The 17,266-nt window shown below is 35.1% G+C and overlaps 1 protein-coding gene across 1 annotated transcript in view; it reads right to left on the bottom strand.

The window, feature by feature from the left end:
• LOC136032711 (pre-mRNA-splicing factor 38A-like) overlaps nt 1-15,836 on the bottom strand; it is a 30,521-nt gene extending 14,685 nt beyond the window's left edge. Inside the window, exons 1-4 of the mRNA XM_065713018.1 lie at nt 15,705-15,836; nt 7,971-8,107; nt 4,019-4,178; nt 715-836 (exon numbers count right to left, since the gene is read on the bottom strand). Coding sequence (XP_065569090.1) covers nt 715-836; nt 4,019-4,178; nt 7,971-8,100 — 412 coding nt within the window. The 5' untranslated portion in view covers nt 8,101-8,107; nt 15,705-15,836. The remainder of the gene's footprint in view (nt 1-714; nt 837-4,018; nt 4,179-7,970; nt 8,108-15,704) is intronic.
• Between the last annotated feature and the right edge of the window lie 1,430 nt (nt 15,837-17,266).

Here is a 17,266-nt window from a genome sequence, read left to right as displayed (position 1 = left end):
AAAGTATTTACCGGTCTTAAAGGCTCTAAGTATTTGGCCTTAACGAGCCAAAAGTGGCGAGTCTAGAGGAAAGGATAAAATTTTGATGCAATAAAAAGGTAGGAGCCTAACAAAGGCTTCAAGTATTTACAGTTTTAAAGCATTTAAAATATCTAAAGAGTTCAAGCATCAAGTATTTATCGGTCTTAAAGGCACCAAGTATTTGGCCTTAACAGGCCAACAGTGGCGAGTCTAGGGGAATGGATACAATTTTGATGCAATAAAAAGGCAGGAGCCAATATAAAATGTTGCTAAAGAAAAAATAAATAAAACAGACGAGAATTCTTGGCCTTTTTTTGAATCGCATCTTCCTAGTCTTTCAACCAAAGTTACTAGTACTTAAATTATTAAATAGTTTGAAGTATTTAAAGTAATAAAGAATTTAAACATTTAAAGATTTAAGGTACCTAATTTATTTAAAGTACGGAATTAAATAATTAAAATATTTAAAGGCTCCAAGTATTTAAAGTATTTAAACTACTTAAAATATTTAGGTACTCAAAGTGTTAAAGAATTTAAGGTTTTTACAGCAGCTAAGCCATTAAATGTTTCATCCTACCGGGTCAACAGTAGCAAATCCAGGGGAATAGATACAATACTGACGAAAAAAGGACAAAATATAAAACGATAATATGTTTAATGAAAAAAAAATGAATAAAACGGAAGGGGACTCACGGCCTTGTTTATTTTGGAGTCGTATCTTCCTGTAGTCATTCAACAACGGTTCCAAATATTTAAAGCAGTCAACCGATGTGCCAGTGAGCCTCATATAGTATGCACCAAGAGCTCGAACATACCTATAAGATTAAATTCGTTACCAAACATATCTAAGCCTCTTTATCAAAAACATATCAAAGCCTCTTTATCAAAAACATATCTAAGCCTCTTTATCAAAAACATATCTAAGCCTCTATATCAAAAATATTCTTATGGGGTAGATCTACATTAGGAAACATCTTAATAAAGCAGCAGTAGTTGGCTACCATTAGATTCCTAACTTTTTGTTCTAGTCAAATACCATATTCGCGTTTCTGTCAATGAAACCCACTTCCAAATCAGATGATTCCAAATACAGCACTAAAAATTAAATAAAATAAATATATAAAACATACATAAAACAACGAATATATATATATATATATATATATATATATATATATATATATATATATATATATATATATATATATATTATGAAAAGAGAAATCACCAATGCAACAGCACAAACACATAAAAAAAAAAAAAAAGAGACAGAAGGAGAAAAGGAAGACTGTTTTCCTAAATTAGTGATTAGTATAGACCAGCACTTGACTGAGGCCTTAACCCTACTCATCCATACAAACACATAGGTCAAACAGCATAGCCATACACAATCAACCATAAAGAATAATCCATGGACAGGCAGTCATGTCGTCAATAAGTATAAGTCGTCATTTACCAAACAATAGAAACAATAAAGACAAATAATTCAGAGGCAACAACCCAACACAAGGGCTCATCAGGAGAATACACTTGCCTATAGGGTTTCGGCACTTTAAATTCTCTACCCAGTCAAGTGTTGTGCCTACCACAGAATATCCATGGCATCCCCGTGTCAGGTATCACCCCCAAAATACATGTCTATGAAAAAAAAAGCAAATGTAGAACAACCAAGTAACACCAAAACAAGCTTATCCTGTTAATATATTCCTCTTTTTAGCAACATTAGGTAAACTAAATATGATAAATTTTACCAAACCACAAATATTAACACTTTGCAAAAAACCTGAATGAACTAAACAATTATAGAATTCATCTTTACCATGTGGCTATTTTTAAAAAAAAATCCCCTCTATTAAAAACACAATTCAAAATAAATGGCGCTGCATCATCTTTTCGCGAAGCTCCGAAATTAGCCGAAAATTTCTTTAAGTATTTCCAGATAATTCTTTTGGCATTTATTTAAAAGTTCGTTATAAGGAAAACTAAATTTTTTTAATTGCCAAGTTAATTTATTTGCAGAAAAACCTCTTAATATCAATTTTTGTCGTAGGATTTTACATCTATTTTTAAAATCAATATAATTACTACAAATCCTTGCATAACGAAATAACTGTGAGAAAAACGCCGAATATGTGATATTTGAGTGTGTATTAGTGATTTGGTTTATAGGTGAAGCGTGAATAAATATTAGTAGATTATAAGGACGGAAACAACCATCATATACAACCCAGTGGGTTTCCCCGATGACTTTTGAAAGATTATGTAAGCGTTATATTGGTTAATAAATTATTTCTCTCTCTCTCTCTCTCTCTTTTATAATTGAGAGGCATAATGCCGGAGAAACAAAAAGCATCAAGAGATTTAAAATAACGGAAAAATATATTTAAAAAAGGTTTTAATGGATGAGACAATGTGATCCCTTAAGGTACCTTATCTTCCTAAAGACGGTTAAGAAACGTGATCAAATTTTATAAGTGACTTGATCAGCTCCTAAAGAGTAATTATTTTAAATGCACAAAATATAAAATAGAACTAGAAAAAAATTGCAAGTGCAATAGGGCCTCAAATAGCAAGTTAAAGAGGGCGGTAAAGTACTTAGTATGGGAATACATCCTTGATTCTCTGACCGTTATCTTCTTTACAGCACTCCTGGTACATGATTTACTAACATCAACTTTGAAGCAATTTAAAATTAGATGGCGATACTGCATAAATAAATTCCGAATTTCCAAAATATGTTGTGTATATTTTATAAGAGTATATACTCCTTAAATTTTAGCAAATTACAATTCAAATAACCATTATTTTAATTAAAACGATGCTAGTAGGTGCTGTTAGATGGTGCTTTGACTTCGATTTTGTAGGGAAAAGGGATGTTTTCTAACAGACCAATAACACAGAAAAACAAAGAAAATTGGATCTCGGCTGCTTTAGCATTGCTAATGTTCGCATTAATGCTGCCAATCCCACAGATCGTGCCATTAAAAAGTTTACACTAGGGACGAAACAAACTAATGAAGCTACTTCCAGGTGAATTTGCTTCAGGATTTAAAGGGATATTAAATTAGAGGAAAATCTGACATGCTAAATTTTACTAAATTTCTGGATAATTCTTACTTAAATCATCCAATATGTTTTTTGTTATTAAGGGACCCACCTAAAAAACAAAACTACGGGCGTGTCTTCATTGCTTTACTCACTGTTACGTAATTACTTTAATAGAAATAGACATTTAGCATCCCCCGTTGTTTCCAGTGTTTCCTCTTATGCTTTCATATAAACTCCTGCTCCTCTATTTCCTCTTTGGAAAACAAGGTTATCCAAAACGTTAGGAAGAGTATGAATACAAAAACAATGCAATAAACACTTAGTATAACACCAAGTTTCAGCCTTAAATTATATTGGGGAGTAGAGAAGAAATTCCAATAACAATTGTAATATCTGTGGGGGGAATGTAACTTAACTGGGGGTAAAAATCACATACCTTTTTTTAACCAAAGTTTTTAATACCTTTGACGTTGGCAGGTAATCATATGAATATAGTCTTGTATTGCAAATCGTTTAGTTCTTTAAGAAAATAAGAAGCAACACGAATCGTGCTTGAAATGGAATTAAATGCAGAAAGTGAATGTTTAAGTTCATAAATTTTGAAGGTAGGAGATAGGTGACATTTTTGTTTATGGATGCCCTATCTGTCCACCCTTCGAGGACAATTTTTTTAGGCGTAATAACACCTATAACGCCTAGAGGCAGATTTCTACCTGCTCCCAACAAGCCCTTAGGGGGTTTTCTTAGCAGGTGTTCTTAAAATATTGTGTAGGTATTTGTCAAATAAAATCATCTTATCTATTGAGCCAGTCATGGGGAGAACAAGGTGATGTTATCTCCTGAAACTGCAAACATTTTGGGTATACCCTAAGTTATAGGCATTATAAACAATATTTAAGGCCACACTAAGACGCAGCACCACAAAATGAGCACGTAATATTTGCATTACTTGAAATCTTCGTTCTTAATAAATTCCACAACAATGTCTTTTTCAGGTTGAATTTGAAGCATCTTCAGAACAAGGCAGAGGAATGGTGTGGGTTTTATATTGCCGCCAAAGGCACCGCCAACAGCTTTTAATTCCATTGCTTTGTCAACAAGGAGCTCAGCTAGAAAAAAAAATAATATTCTTCATTAATGTACTAAGGACATTGAAATAAAAACATTTAGTAGGTCCCAGGGACTAGTGTTAAATTTTGTCTATTTATATCTGAAATTTTAGTATTCTAAGATTTCTCTTTGGTTGTTTCAAAATTTTGAAGTTTCTAGGGCAGTACCACATTTCTGTCAGTGTTGCCACATTGCAGCGTGAAAACTAATAAGAAAAACTAGATTACTAAATTTTACATGGTGTTTTGTCTCTAATAATTCAAGCATAGACAACTACACCTTCTTAAGCTATTTGGTCCCAAAAGGTTTTAGCTCATTTTTGCTGATTTTTCACCCACGTTTCTTCTTTTTGAATAATATGAAAAAAACTACGTTTTCTTAAAGAGTTAAAGAGGCTGCGTCCCAAAGTCGAACCTTAAAACGTACAGGAATTAGAAGAGGCAGTTGGGGGGCTGCCACCCCCCAAACCCCCAGCTTTTAAAGACTCTTTTGTACAGGTTTTTTTTGTGGGGGGACTTCATTGTTACTAATTACTAGTTTCGGCGCAATGGTTCTCCTGTCCTCTTGTGTTTAACATTTTTCGAAGTTATTCCATTATTCATTCATTTCAATTTTTTGTTAATTAAAAGAGGGCCTTTCCGAAGCCAAGAGCGGGGGGTTAGCAAAAAAACAAAAAACCTGTACAAAAGAGTCTTTAAAAGCTGGGGGTTTGGGGGGCGGCAGCCCCCCAACTGCCTCTTCTAATTCCTGTACGTTTTAAGGTTCGACTTTGGGACGCAGCCTCTTTAACTCTTTAAGAAAACGAAGTTTTTTTCATATTATTTCTGTACATTTTTTCTACAATCCATGGTGGATGTAATTTAATAATTCCTGTACTCCTCGTACAGGAATTAGGAGAGGAACTTGGGTGGCTGCCGCCCCCCCCCCCCGCTTTTAAATCATTGTATAAAATAGAAAAAAAAATAGATAGAATGACCGAAATGTTTCTTTTGCTCATAAGAAGCTAATATTCTGTTATCTCCCAAATGATAAGCTGTCCAGGTGTTATCAAATTTTTTTTGATGTTGTGAAAAAAAACCGCCCGTAAGGGACTTGAACCCTTGACCCGAGGATTAAAAGTCTCACGCTCTACCAACTGAGCTAATAACTTGCATGTGTGTAAATATAACTTCTCAATAACTTTTAAAAAATTTCAAATTAACATGGGCTCTTATGGAGAGAAATCCGTTAATTAAATAGCTAATGCGTGGTTTCTGGAAAACAGGGAAGGAGTTATCGGATCGAGCTGAAATTTCGCGGATAAGCTCCTGGGCCGTAGGGGACCTTAACTTCTGAATTTCAGCCCGATCGGACAACGTTAAAAGGGGGGGGGGTTGGAGGGTCGAAACTTTCGGGGGGTTAAGATTTTCCTACGAAACTTTCCAGGAAAATTACTCGGAGAATTCCGCATCGAATGAGTCTTCGTACACCCAGATCCGATGTCGGATGTGACCTGTAGGCGTCTAGGAAAAAAAAGTAAATGAATTTTAAGTGGCTATGCGTGGTTTCTGGAAAACAGGGAAGGAGTTATTGGATCAAGCTGAAATTTTGCGGATAAGCTTCTGGGCCCTAGGGGACCTTAACCTGTGAATTTCAGCCCGATCGGACAACGTTAAAGGGGGGCTGGGGTTGACGGGTCGAAACTTTCGGCCAGATTTTCACCATGAAGGAAAAGTTGGAGGGGGATGAAATTTTGCAGGTTTCTTAGTTGGAGCTCGGGCTACGAAATGCATCCCTCCCCATCCCTCTGCGACCACTGGAACCGAAGATCGCTTAACATTGTCGTGTGTCGCCTCTTTATAGAGGCACGAGTGTGCCTCCTTGATTGGGCCACAAATACTATTGATAATTTTCATTAGAAATTAGAATTCCAGATTTTTCAATCTTTTCCAGATATATATGGTTGCGCAAGTTCCCACTTAACAAATTTAACAATCTTTATCAAATTTTATTCATCAAATTTTATTTTCATTGTCCTGAGTATTTTAAGGTCTCAGAATCTGTTGTGCAGTCATAGTGGAGATTCCCCTGGTACAAAACTATTATTTAAATATAAATACATTTAGTATTTTTCTGTTATGTGTTCATGGAAAAACATCTGATGTTTTGTCCATACGTATTGAATATTAAAGATCATTTTATTTAATTGTTTGATTAATTATTTTTCTACGGCAATTTAAACTACATTTTTCTAAGGATTTCCTTAATAGAACGTAGCAGAAATTACCAAAAGAAGCAAGCATAAAACAAATAACTACACAAAAGGGATAAGGGTCAAAGCTTGGTCCAAATAGCCAAGTATGTTCAAAACAGTTGTCCAATATATAGCATGGCAACTTTCAACCAATCATGTTCAAGATTCAAAACAATTTTGACCAGTCAGATTAAAGCCTCAAAGACTTCAAGATGTGGCTGAAGACACTATTATCATTTATGTAGATGGTAAAAATAACTTACAATTTAAACTATAATATTAAAATATCATATTTGAAACAAATGTTAATTTATTTAGCCTATTTTCAAAAGGAATGTACACAGTCTTGTCATAATAAGATCCCATTTCTAGCTCATTAGAAGTCACAAAAAAAATTTTGATGTACCTGAAATGGATTTGAGCAAATTTTTATTTCTTTCGATTTGTTCAAACTTATTTTAATTTTTCTAAAAGCTGGGTTTTTAAATAAAACATTTTTCTATTGTGACACAAAATGAAATTGGCACTAAGAATCAGAATGGTTATAGGGTTAATTGACAAGTCCAGTAGTAGCTCAAATTTGCGCAGCCAAACCGCTTTTGTCCATAAATTTTAAGTGTCACATATTTTAGATGACCCCTCACCCCCTAAACGAGGATTTGCAAAAATATGGACCATAGAAAAGCCTATGCTTCCAGTTCTTGGTCAAAATTGCATGTCTCTGCTTACATATTCTCTGACTTCACTCCTCAAATGGAGTAGACCCCATGGGTGTAAACATCTCCCTGCAGTTTCTTTTATCCTTTTATTATGGCCTTGCAACTATCCAGAGCCAGTCAATTCTACAACCTTTGGTTCATTTCAAGGTGTATTTATGTGTTGAAAGCTGCCTTTACCCCCTCTTTGTCAGTCAAGATGCCTCCACACCAGTTGTGCTGACTTAACATGATATGATTTCCAAAATAATAGCACTAGATCTACCTAACTCGTACTTATAAACAAAGGGACCATAGGATTTACGTCTGCCATAGGGCAGAAACATGCTAAAAATTACACTTTCAGCACATTCTTATTTTCAGGAGGAGGGGTGTGCTTTAGATTAATTCCATGAGAGGAGGGGCTTCTTTAAACAAATGCGGGTGAGACACTATTCCTCCTCTATTTTGTGCGTAAGCATGACATAACAAATCTGAATTGTAAGTTACGTGTCACTTCCATGACCTTTGGTTAATTTAAAGGTGTAATTATGCATTAAAAGCTGACCTTACCTCCTCTTAATCAGTCAGGATGTCTCCACATTATTTCCAAAATAAAAGCACTAGACCTACCTAGCTCTCACTTGTAAATATGTTAAAATTTTAGAAAGGACCCTAGGATTTACCTTGCAAGAGAGGGCAGAGACATGCTTAAAATTGTGCTTTCTGTGTGTTTTTTTTTAGAAGATGGAGAGGGAGGCTTTAGAATAATTCCAGGAGAGGAGGGACTCTTTTTGACAAGACACTATTATTCCCCTATTTTTTGCATATGCATAATATAAAAAATTGGAATAATAAGTTACCTGTTAGGGCAAAACACTCTTCTTTCCAATATTTTGAGTCATATATGCGAGATCGAATTATTTTTTCAACTAAATATTGTGGATTTGTTCCCTTAACAGACACTGCATCTTTTACTGTCCGGTTTGCCATTTCTTACCTAAAAAAAGACATTCACTTTTAGCTTACTATGAGCATCTTCTTGAACAGCAATTTAATAACCTGCTGTTAAAAATGTACACATATAGGTTACTGGTCTTCAAACAGTTCATGGTAACAAGCTGTAAGGAGCATTACAACTTAATAGTAACTGAAACTTTAACAAACAGAGCTGTGATAACAACAGACACATCAAAAGAATCGAATTTTGATGCTTATTCAAAACATGTAAAACTCATCAAATTTAATTTACCCATCAGAAGTTACGAGCTTGGGGAAATTTGCCAAATTTTAGAAAAAGGGGTTTGCCCCAAAACATCAAGTGATCTTAATGAAAAAATGATAACATCAGATTCAGCACATAAGAGATCCCTACAGTACAGGTTACAAGCTCCTATGTACAAAAACGTGGAATTTTTCTTTTTGCTAGAAGAACAATCATGGGTGCATGTTTATTTGTTTGTTTTTCACAGAAGTGATAACATCAAACAAGTGATTGCAGAAGGTCGGGAGAGGGCTCATTTGATTGGAAATCAGAAGTACTTGTGCCCTTTTTAAGTAACCAAAAATATTGCAGGGCAGCTAGCCCCCCTTCCACTCTCATTTTTTCACCAAAGTCACCCAATCAAAATTTTGAGGTATCCATATTTTCAGCATAGTCAAAAAATCTAATAACTATTTCTTTGAGGATCACTTAGCACCCAACAGTCCCCAGGGGAAGGCCCACGAGCTTTGAAATTTACCCATTGTTTACATATAGTATTGGTTATTGAGAAGTATACAAACATTTTTCAGGGCGGATTTTTCTGGTTAAGGGGGGGGGGGGGGCATGTGGAAGGATATTTACATGGAGGAATTTTTTGTGGAAGAAGGGAATATTCCATGGAGGGGGAGCTGGACTTTCCAGTATTATTTAAAAAACAATCATAAATTAAATAAAAAACAAGTTTTTCAACTGAAATTAAGGAACAGAATTAAATTTTAAAACAAACAGAAATCATTACCTATATGAGGGAATCATTACCTATATGTTGCCTCTCCTCAATACCTTGCTCTTTATGCTAATTTTTTTTAAGAAATTTTAAAAAGCTTGTTATTCTAATTAACCATCCTTTGTGATTCAGGAGTCATTCTTAAAATAATTGGAACGAAAAATAAAACCAGTGTAAAGAGGAAGGTACTGAGGAGAGGCAAAAACAAGTATTTTTTAACTGAAATCAAGGGTCAACATTATTCTGTATATTTTAGTGTTAAAAGCATGGTATTGAAGAGTTGTTTTAATGTTGCTCCTTACTTTCAGTTGAAAAAAGTTTTGACTTTAGATGCTTGTTTGCCTCTCATACTAGGCAAAATTAATGGTATCATGTTTCAATTCTAAATTTTTTGTTCAACCTGCCTAAGACCATAGGTAAGCATCCCTGGTTTACCTCTTATTTTCTGGCAATGTAATGATCTGTTTGCCCAAGCCAAATTAAACAAACAGTTCAAAAACTATAGGTTCTATCACTATAGTACCTCTATGACTGTCTATCTTGGTTCTACTTGCCTAGCAATGATGCATGGACAGATAATAGATAGACATATCTATAAACAAATGAGCTATCCTCCTTTTTATACAATCCTAATAAGGGGGGAATTAATGCCAGGTTTTTCTTCTTACTCAATTGAACTATCTATCTTAGCTTCTTCTACAATTAGCCATGACTTGATGCCTACAACTATCCCATTTTAATTCAAAAATCAATAGTTTTTTTTATTTATTTAATAGCTAGCAAAAACACTAAGAGGTAAAGGTTAAGTATAGCAACTCTCCAAAAGGAGACCTGTTAGAACGAAAAAAACAATATTTTTAGATTGTTTACGTTTTTGATGACCCTCCCCCCCACTAATGTTTTTTTTAGGTCTTGTCTATTTCTGGATAGAGAGAATAGAGAGGCTAGAGAATTGTCTATTTCTGGCAGAGAGAACAGAGAGACAACTGAACTTAGGCTCATGTTTTCCAACAACCTGCAAGTCATGATAATATCCCCTTTTTTGTTCTGTAAACCAGCATTGTGAAATTGAGGGATCTAAGACAATCTTCATTAGGCTTTTCTTGCAGATATAGTACAAACTTGGTGGCTAGACACTGAACACTCTCTAGTGCCTTACCATCCATTTTATGATAAGGACATACCAATATCATACCAAACTCTTATATGGATAGACTAGGTTTTTTTTATGGATAGACTAGGTTTTTTTTTATAATTTGGATAGACGAAGATTTTTTTTTTATTTATTTAATAGCTAGCAAAAACACTAAGAGGTAAAGGTTAAGTATAGCAACTCTCCAAAAGGAGACCTGTTAGAACCAAAAAAAATCAACATTTTTGGATTGTTTACGATTTTGATGACCCTCCCCCCTACTAATGATCTTTTTTAGGCCTTGTCTATTTCTGGATAGAGAGAATAGAGAGGCTAGAGAATTGTCTATTTCTGGCAGAGAGAACAGAGAGACAACTGAACTTAGGCTCATGTTTTCCAACAACCTGCAAGTCATGATAATATCCCCTCTTTTTGTTCTGTAAACAAGCATTGTGAAATTGAGGGATCTAAGACAATCTTCATTAGGCTTTTCTTGCAGATATGGTACAAACTTGGTGGCTAGATACTGAACACTCTCTAGTGCCTTCTTATTTCTTCAGTTGCTGCCCTGAGTTAGTCATTCCCATAAGTATATGGTTCCCTGCAGGACACCACTGAGAAACTACAACTGGCTCAGAGAAGTTAGCATCACTTTTGGTATTTGTGAGAGCCTTTTCTGTTGTATTCAAGGAGGCACACTCATGCCTCTTTAAAGAGGCAAACCATGACAATGTTAAGCGATCTTCGGTTCCAGTGGTCGCAGAGGGATGGGGAGGGATGCATGTCGTAGCCCAAGCTCCAACTAAGAAACCTGCCAAATTTCATCCCCCTCCGACTTTTCCTTCATGGGGAAAATCTGGCCGAAAGTTTCGACCACCCAACCCCACCCCCCACCCCTTTTAACGTTGTCCGATCGGGCTGAAATTCACAAGTTAAGGTCCCCTAGGGCCCAGGAGCTTATCCGCGAAATTTCAGCTCGATCCGATAACTCCTCCCCTGTTTTCCAGAAACCACGCATAGCCACTTAATGTTCATATTCTCCTTTTGTTTTTTTTCTGCCACGCCTACAGGTCACAGCCGACATCGGATCTGGGTGTACGAAGACTCATTCGACGCGGAATTCTCCGAGTAATTTTCCTGGAAAGTTTCGTCAGAAAATCTTAACCCCCGATTTTCTAGCTTAGAAAAACCCATTTCCCCATAAGAGCCCATGTTAATTTTTGAAATTCTTAGAAGTTATTTAAAAGTTATATTTATACACATGCAGGTATTTCGACTTCAAACATGCCCGGTTAGCTCAGTCGGTAGAGCGTGGGACTTTTAATCCTAAGGTCAAGGGTTCAAGTCCCTTATCGGCGGTTTTTGTCACAAAATATGAAAAAAACTTCGTTTTCTTAAAGAGTTAAAGAGGCTTCGTCCCAAAGTCGAACCTTAAAACGTACAGGAATTAGGAGAGGCAGTCCTAATTCCTGTATGAGGAGTACAGGAATTATTAAATTACATCCACCATGGATTGTAGAAAAACGTACAGAAATAATATGAAAAAAACTTCATTTTCTTAAAGAGTTAAAGAGGCTGCATCCCAAAGTCGAACCTTAAAACGTACAGGAATTAGGAGAGGCAGTTGGGGGGCTGCCGCCCCCCAAACCCCCCTATTTTAAACACTCTTTTGTACAGGTTTTTTTGTTGTGGGGGGCTGCTGCCCCCCTAACCCCCCGCTCTTGGCTTCAGAAAGGCCCTCTTTTATTTAACGAAAAATTGAAATGAATGAATAATGGAATAACTTCGAAAAATGTTAAACACAAGAGGACAGGAGAACCATTGCGCCAAAACTAGTAATTAGTAACAATGAAGTTGACCACTCCATTTACATTTTAACATAATTATTGAAACTGTTTCCCAGACACAGAGCACACAAGCTAAGAACTGGGGGGCGGGGTAGGGTAGCAAACAAAAGCCTGTTTTGTATTCTTTGTTAATTAAAAGAGGGCCTTTCCGAAGCCAAGAGCGGGGGGTTAGGGGGGCGGCAGCCCCCCACAACAAAAAACCTGTACAAAAGAGTCTTTAAAAGTGGGGGGTTTGGGGGGCGGCAGCCTCCCAACTGCCTCTCCTAATTCCTGTACGTTTTAAGGTTCGACTTTGGGACGCAGCCTCTTTAACTCTTTAAGAAAACAAAGTTTTTTTCATATTATCGTTAAGAAAGCATCAAACAAACCTGTAGCCTCAACACTCCATATGCGTATAACTTAAGTATCAGGAGGTTGAGCTGTACCTTGTCAAAAGCTTTCAATTATCTAGCACATAGATGTCAAGCAAAGGGACAATATAATAAAACTCATTGAGGTTGGTTTCAATCAAGGAGTCCTTGCAAAACCAATGCTGATATGGCTAAGTAACTGAGAGTTATCAGGATGATCATGCCTTTATTATGCTTTTCAGAACCTGGCAAAGCACCAAAGTATGGCTGATAGGGGGTAGTTGCTATCTAGGTCTGTTTGTCCCTTCTTAAAAATGGGCTTGATATGGGTAAGTTTTCCACTGCTAGGGAGGAATTTTGCAATCAAAGTCATATGAAATAGCTGACCAATAGGTTCTATAGTTATGTACTGGACCATATCAGCCCAATAGGTTTTTAAAAATTTAAATTTAGACAAAAGTTACCCCCATAGCCTGGCCTATTTAAATATGATTAATTGTTTCAAGACACTTCCCTTAGACATACTGTAGTATTACTTATTATACTTGCTTGTGTATGCTCTTACATATACAGCTTGCTTGTGTTTATTTCTAATTTTATTATAGGGGCTTGGGTCTATCCAAGTTTAAGTTTTTCTATGATTTAGCAACTTTGTTTTAAATTTATGAACCTGTATCAAAGCTTGGCTCAAGCTTTAAATGTGTATCCAAGATTAGGGTCCATCATTGACTATCACTGAATTTAAATATTATTCATGTATAATATATTCAAGCTAATCTTATTCTTATTAAGAAAATTAAATCAAGTCCAAAGGTGACACAATCCACTTTTCAGGGGGTATGATTGAGATTTTACAGTTAATTGTTTATGTAGTGATTAGCTGTCTGAGTACTAAGCATCTTACTTTAGGCCTATTTTTAAATTTAGGAAAAAAACTATTGGCATAACTTAAAATTCTTCTGAAATATAAGGAATTGCATTGTCAAAAACTAAAGCCATTAAAAAAGAAATTAAAAATCAAGGCCATTTGAGAATCTTTTGAGTTTTTATATATGTGTAGAAGAAGGGGTGAAATTCATTTCTGGCATGGATTCAGGATAGATCTGTCAAGTAGGCAAGTATCCAAGACTTAAAAATCAGAGGGTGGTTAACACAGTAGCTCAACTAAACCTTCCAAGAGTAAATTGTAAGCCCTGGATTCATTATTGAAAGGTTTTTTCTTAACCTTACCCCTTAGCCTACCAATATAGGAAAAAAATAGCTTGTCTAAAATTTTACAAAATTGTCCATTAACCTACTTTAACAAACTATTCACCTAATTTGAAGAAAACAATGACTTATAGAGAATTTAGTGTATTTGATATACAATCTGCATATTGCTGGCCCAATACAACTTGCTGGTCATTTTCATTTGAAATATTGACTAATTTTCAATTATTTTCCCCAATTTTTCTTGGAATTTACTAGGTTCTGCAGCCTTTTGAACTATTTTAAGTGACAATGCTGCCTATTATTATAAAAGAATAAACTTCTATAGCCTAGCCTATATGCAGTTCATGGGGCCTATTTATTTATAAGAAGGGAGAAAGTTCATTTCTGATACAAATAACCATTGGCCAATTACCTTAAATCACACTGACAAAACACTAGTCAATGATGATGACTTGACTAGTCAGATGTATCAAACAGTGTGAGCCAGACCTTTCTGCACTAGTCTTTGTCAACTGTAGACTTGAAGACTTCAACAATGGGAGACATAACAGTGTTCAGGCTAAGGCAGTTCTCTTATTAATTAATCATTCTTATTAATTAATTAATTATTAATATTAATCATTTGCTGATTACAAAATATCAAGAGAATTTGTTTTGCAGCCTAGTGTTAGTGCATTTATGGGAAAGTTTCAAGGGGTGGTATTTAGTACTAGGCAAAACAACTATCTGGAATAGGTTGAGGATGATATACTGGTCTCTGATTAACTTATAATTTATATTTGGGTTCAGATGAAATTCTGATTCTAAAGGCTATGTCTCTTTCTTTGCTAGGCTATCTACTTAGCCTAGTGAATAATTGGAAAATTTGATCATTTTTATTCTTTATTTGACTAAAATCTTAGTTTAGGGGCATCTTGCCATCATGGGAAGTAGGCCTGGTTGACTTAGGTGAATGATAATACTTTGTTTAAGATTCTTAAAGGGCTTTGAAATGCCTTCCCATTATAAAATCAAGAGTTTGATTCACTTAACTTAACAACTTTCTAATATAGGTCTAGCAAAAAGCTCCTAAACTAAACTGGAATTTAATAATCTAGTCTGGCATACTTTGAAAGCAAGATTTAATCAAGATAAAAAAAAACTAAGGAATAGTAAATTTATCCTATTCCTCCATCTTAATTTAAGATGCTGCTCTCAACAAAATTAAATGATGAATATTTTGGTCTAAGCTATTACATGCAATACCAGCATAGTCAAAAAGTAGATTAAAATTTTACTCAACCTAGGTTAGTACTTTGAACAAAAGAACATGGTAAAATTCTAGTTAATTGACTTCTTGCTATCTTGGAAATGGTTTAGGTTAGGAAAATGAAACTTTTAGGGATGGGTCTAAAGGCTAAAGTATGTCCTGCAAATGTATTTTGAAGTACCTAGCCTACCTCTACTCCTTCTCCCTCTAGAGGCCCCTGACCTTTGATGAACTTTAAAAATGTGTGTGTTATAAAAGTGAAACCTTGCAAATAAGATCTTCCCCTTAATTGAAGTGCAACAAAATTGTTTTCTGCTTCACAACTTTGCTCAATCCCCTTTTATAAGGTTTTAAAGATATGCAAATACATTTCCTAAATTTAAAAAAAAACATTGATATGGCTCAAAATTCTACTCAAAAAACAGGAATATCATTTCAGAACTAAAGGCAGAGAAAAAGCAACTAGCAAACTGACAATTAAGGTAAAATGTTGTTTTGTCAAAATCTCAATAGGTCATGTAGGCAAATTTCAGGGCCCTCTAGAGGGAGAAGGAGTTGAGGTGGGTACTTTAAAATACCTTCCCAGGACATACTTTAGCCTGTAGACTCATCCCTGAAAGTTTCACTTTCCTAACCTAAACCCTTTCTGAGATAGCAAGAAGTCAATTAACTAGAATTTTACCGAACATTTTTTAACAGAAGTTTATAAACAATCCATAATGAACAGAAGGCCAAACAACAGAGGTAAGGAACAGCACAGCCCCCAAGAAGTCTTAGCTACAAACTTATTTATCAAACCATTTGAAATCTAAATACCTGACGGTTAAACTGTTCAATTTCAACTTATTTTGAGATCTTTAAAGGAAAGATATCTTTCTACAACCAATTCTTTCCTCTCTTTCCTAATATTGCTACAAATTCTTCGACAAAAAGTCAATTATGATTGCGATATTTGTTGTTGTGCTAGATTGTCAAAGTGAGCGAAAAGGTCGCTTAATCCCCGAAGACAAAAGATGGGATTAAAAATTATTCAGCTTACGCTGTATTTTGGCATTTCCAGACTTGTCCACAATGTTGTAATTAAAACATATGTAAAATCAATCTATTTTCCATGTGTAAGGGGGTCAAACTCTTTTTTTATGTTAATTAAACACAGAGTGATTAATAAACGAAAATTATTAACTCTAAGTCACAAGCAAAATAACTATAATTGAAACGCCTGATTATATGGATCCGATCGATTTGATTCTTGTATTCGTCTATCCTTAGTTCCTCAGGCTTCTAGGATGCATGAACTTCATCAAACCTTGTCTTAAGGCACCCGAATTCTCGATTCTTTTTTAATATTTTCAGTAAAGCACATAAACATCTGTATCATATACTTTTTGTCTATGCTCTAAACCCAGAAAATCAGATATCTGAGCCGATATACAAAGGACCGCTAACCCTTAAAAAAGGATAAACTTGGCTTAAGAAATCACCACCGAGTTCTAATGTTGTATTACGGAATAAAAAATGACCGTCGAGTTATAATTTGCACTTTTTACAAATTGTGAGCATGAAGAATTAGCTTAAACAAAGCCAATTAGAAAAATTGGTGGTTGAACCGTACATCCTCATTACCGTACACAAAGTTAAATTACATTCAAAGCAAGCTGATCCGTATAGGAATTACCAATATCTGACTTTAAAGGACATGTTAAGCAAATTCTGTACTATGGAACCATAAAACATAGGACAAAAGAGATTATCACACGCAAACGCTTATTTACAGCAATTGCTGTCGAGTATTGGCCTGAAAATTGCTCAATACATCTCTCAGAAAAGAAATGTGGCTTTTATTACTACTCAGGGACTCCCAGATGTGGCAGCTGGAACTCATCTAGCTAAAGGGTTTGATATTGCTCACTTTGACCTTAACTACTTGATATTGATTATTGGTGGCCTAAGGCCTTAAGCAATTTGCCAACACTTTGGTCTACCCTGTGACAGCTTATCCCTATGGGCTAAATGATCGAGTAGCCAAATATGGAGACATGTCTCAGGTTGTTGTTAAATCTATTGATGATTTTATGGACCATCCTTCTTTTACTTGTCCCACTCAATGTAAAAAATGATCGAGAGAACATAGGAAAAATAATGAAAAAAATGAATTGGATTTAAATCAGTTTTCTACGGATCTATGCCAGCTATTTGACGCTAAAGATATTACTTTTGCAATACAACGTTTAAATAAATTATCCAGGAGGAATTTAATAAAACTATTCTGGATCGGCAAAAATAATACAGCTCTTGAATATAAATTTAATGTAATATATTATGAAATTTGAATTTTAGCTAAAATGAAATTTATTTCAAAGCAGAATAAGTGTTATAAG

Source organism: Artemia franciscana, chromosome 11 (genome assembly GCF_032884065.1).
Source record: "Artemia franciscana chromosome 11, ASM3288406v1, whole genome shotgun sequence".
NCBI lineage: Eukaryota > Metazoa > Arthropoda > Branchiopoda > Anostraca > Artemiidae > Artemia > Artemia franciscana.
This window is presented reverse-complemented; position numbering and strand designations above follow the sequence as displayed.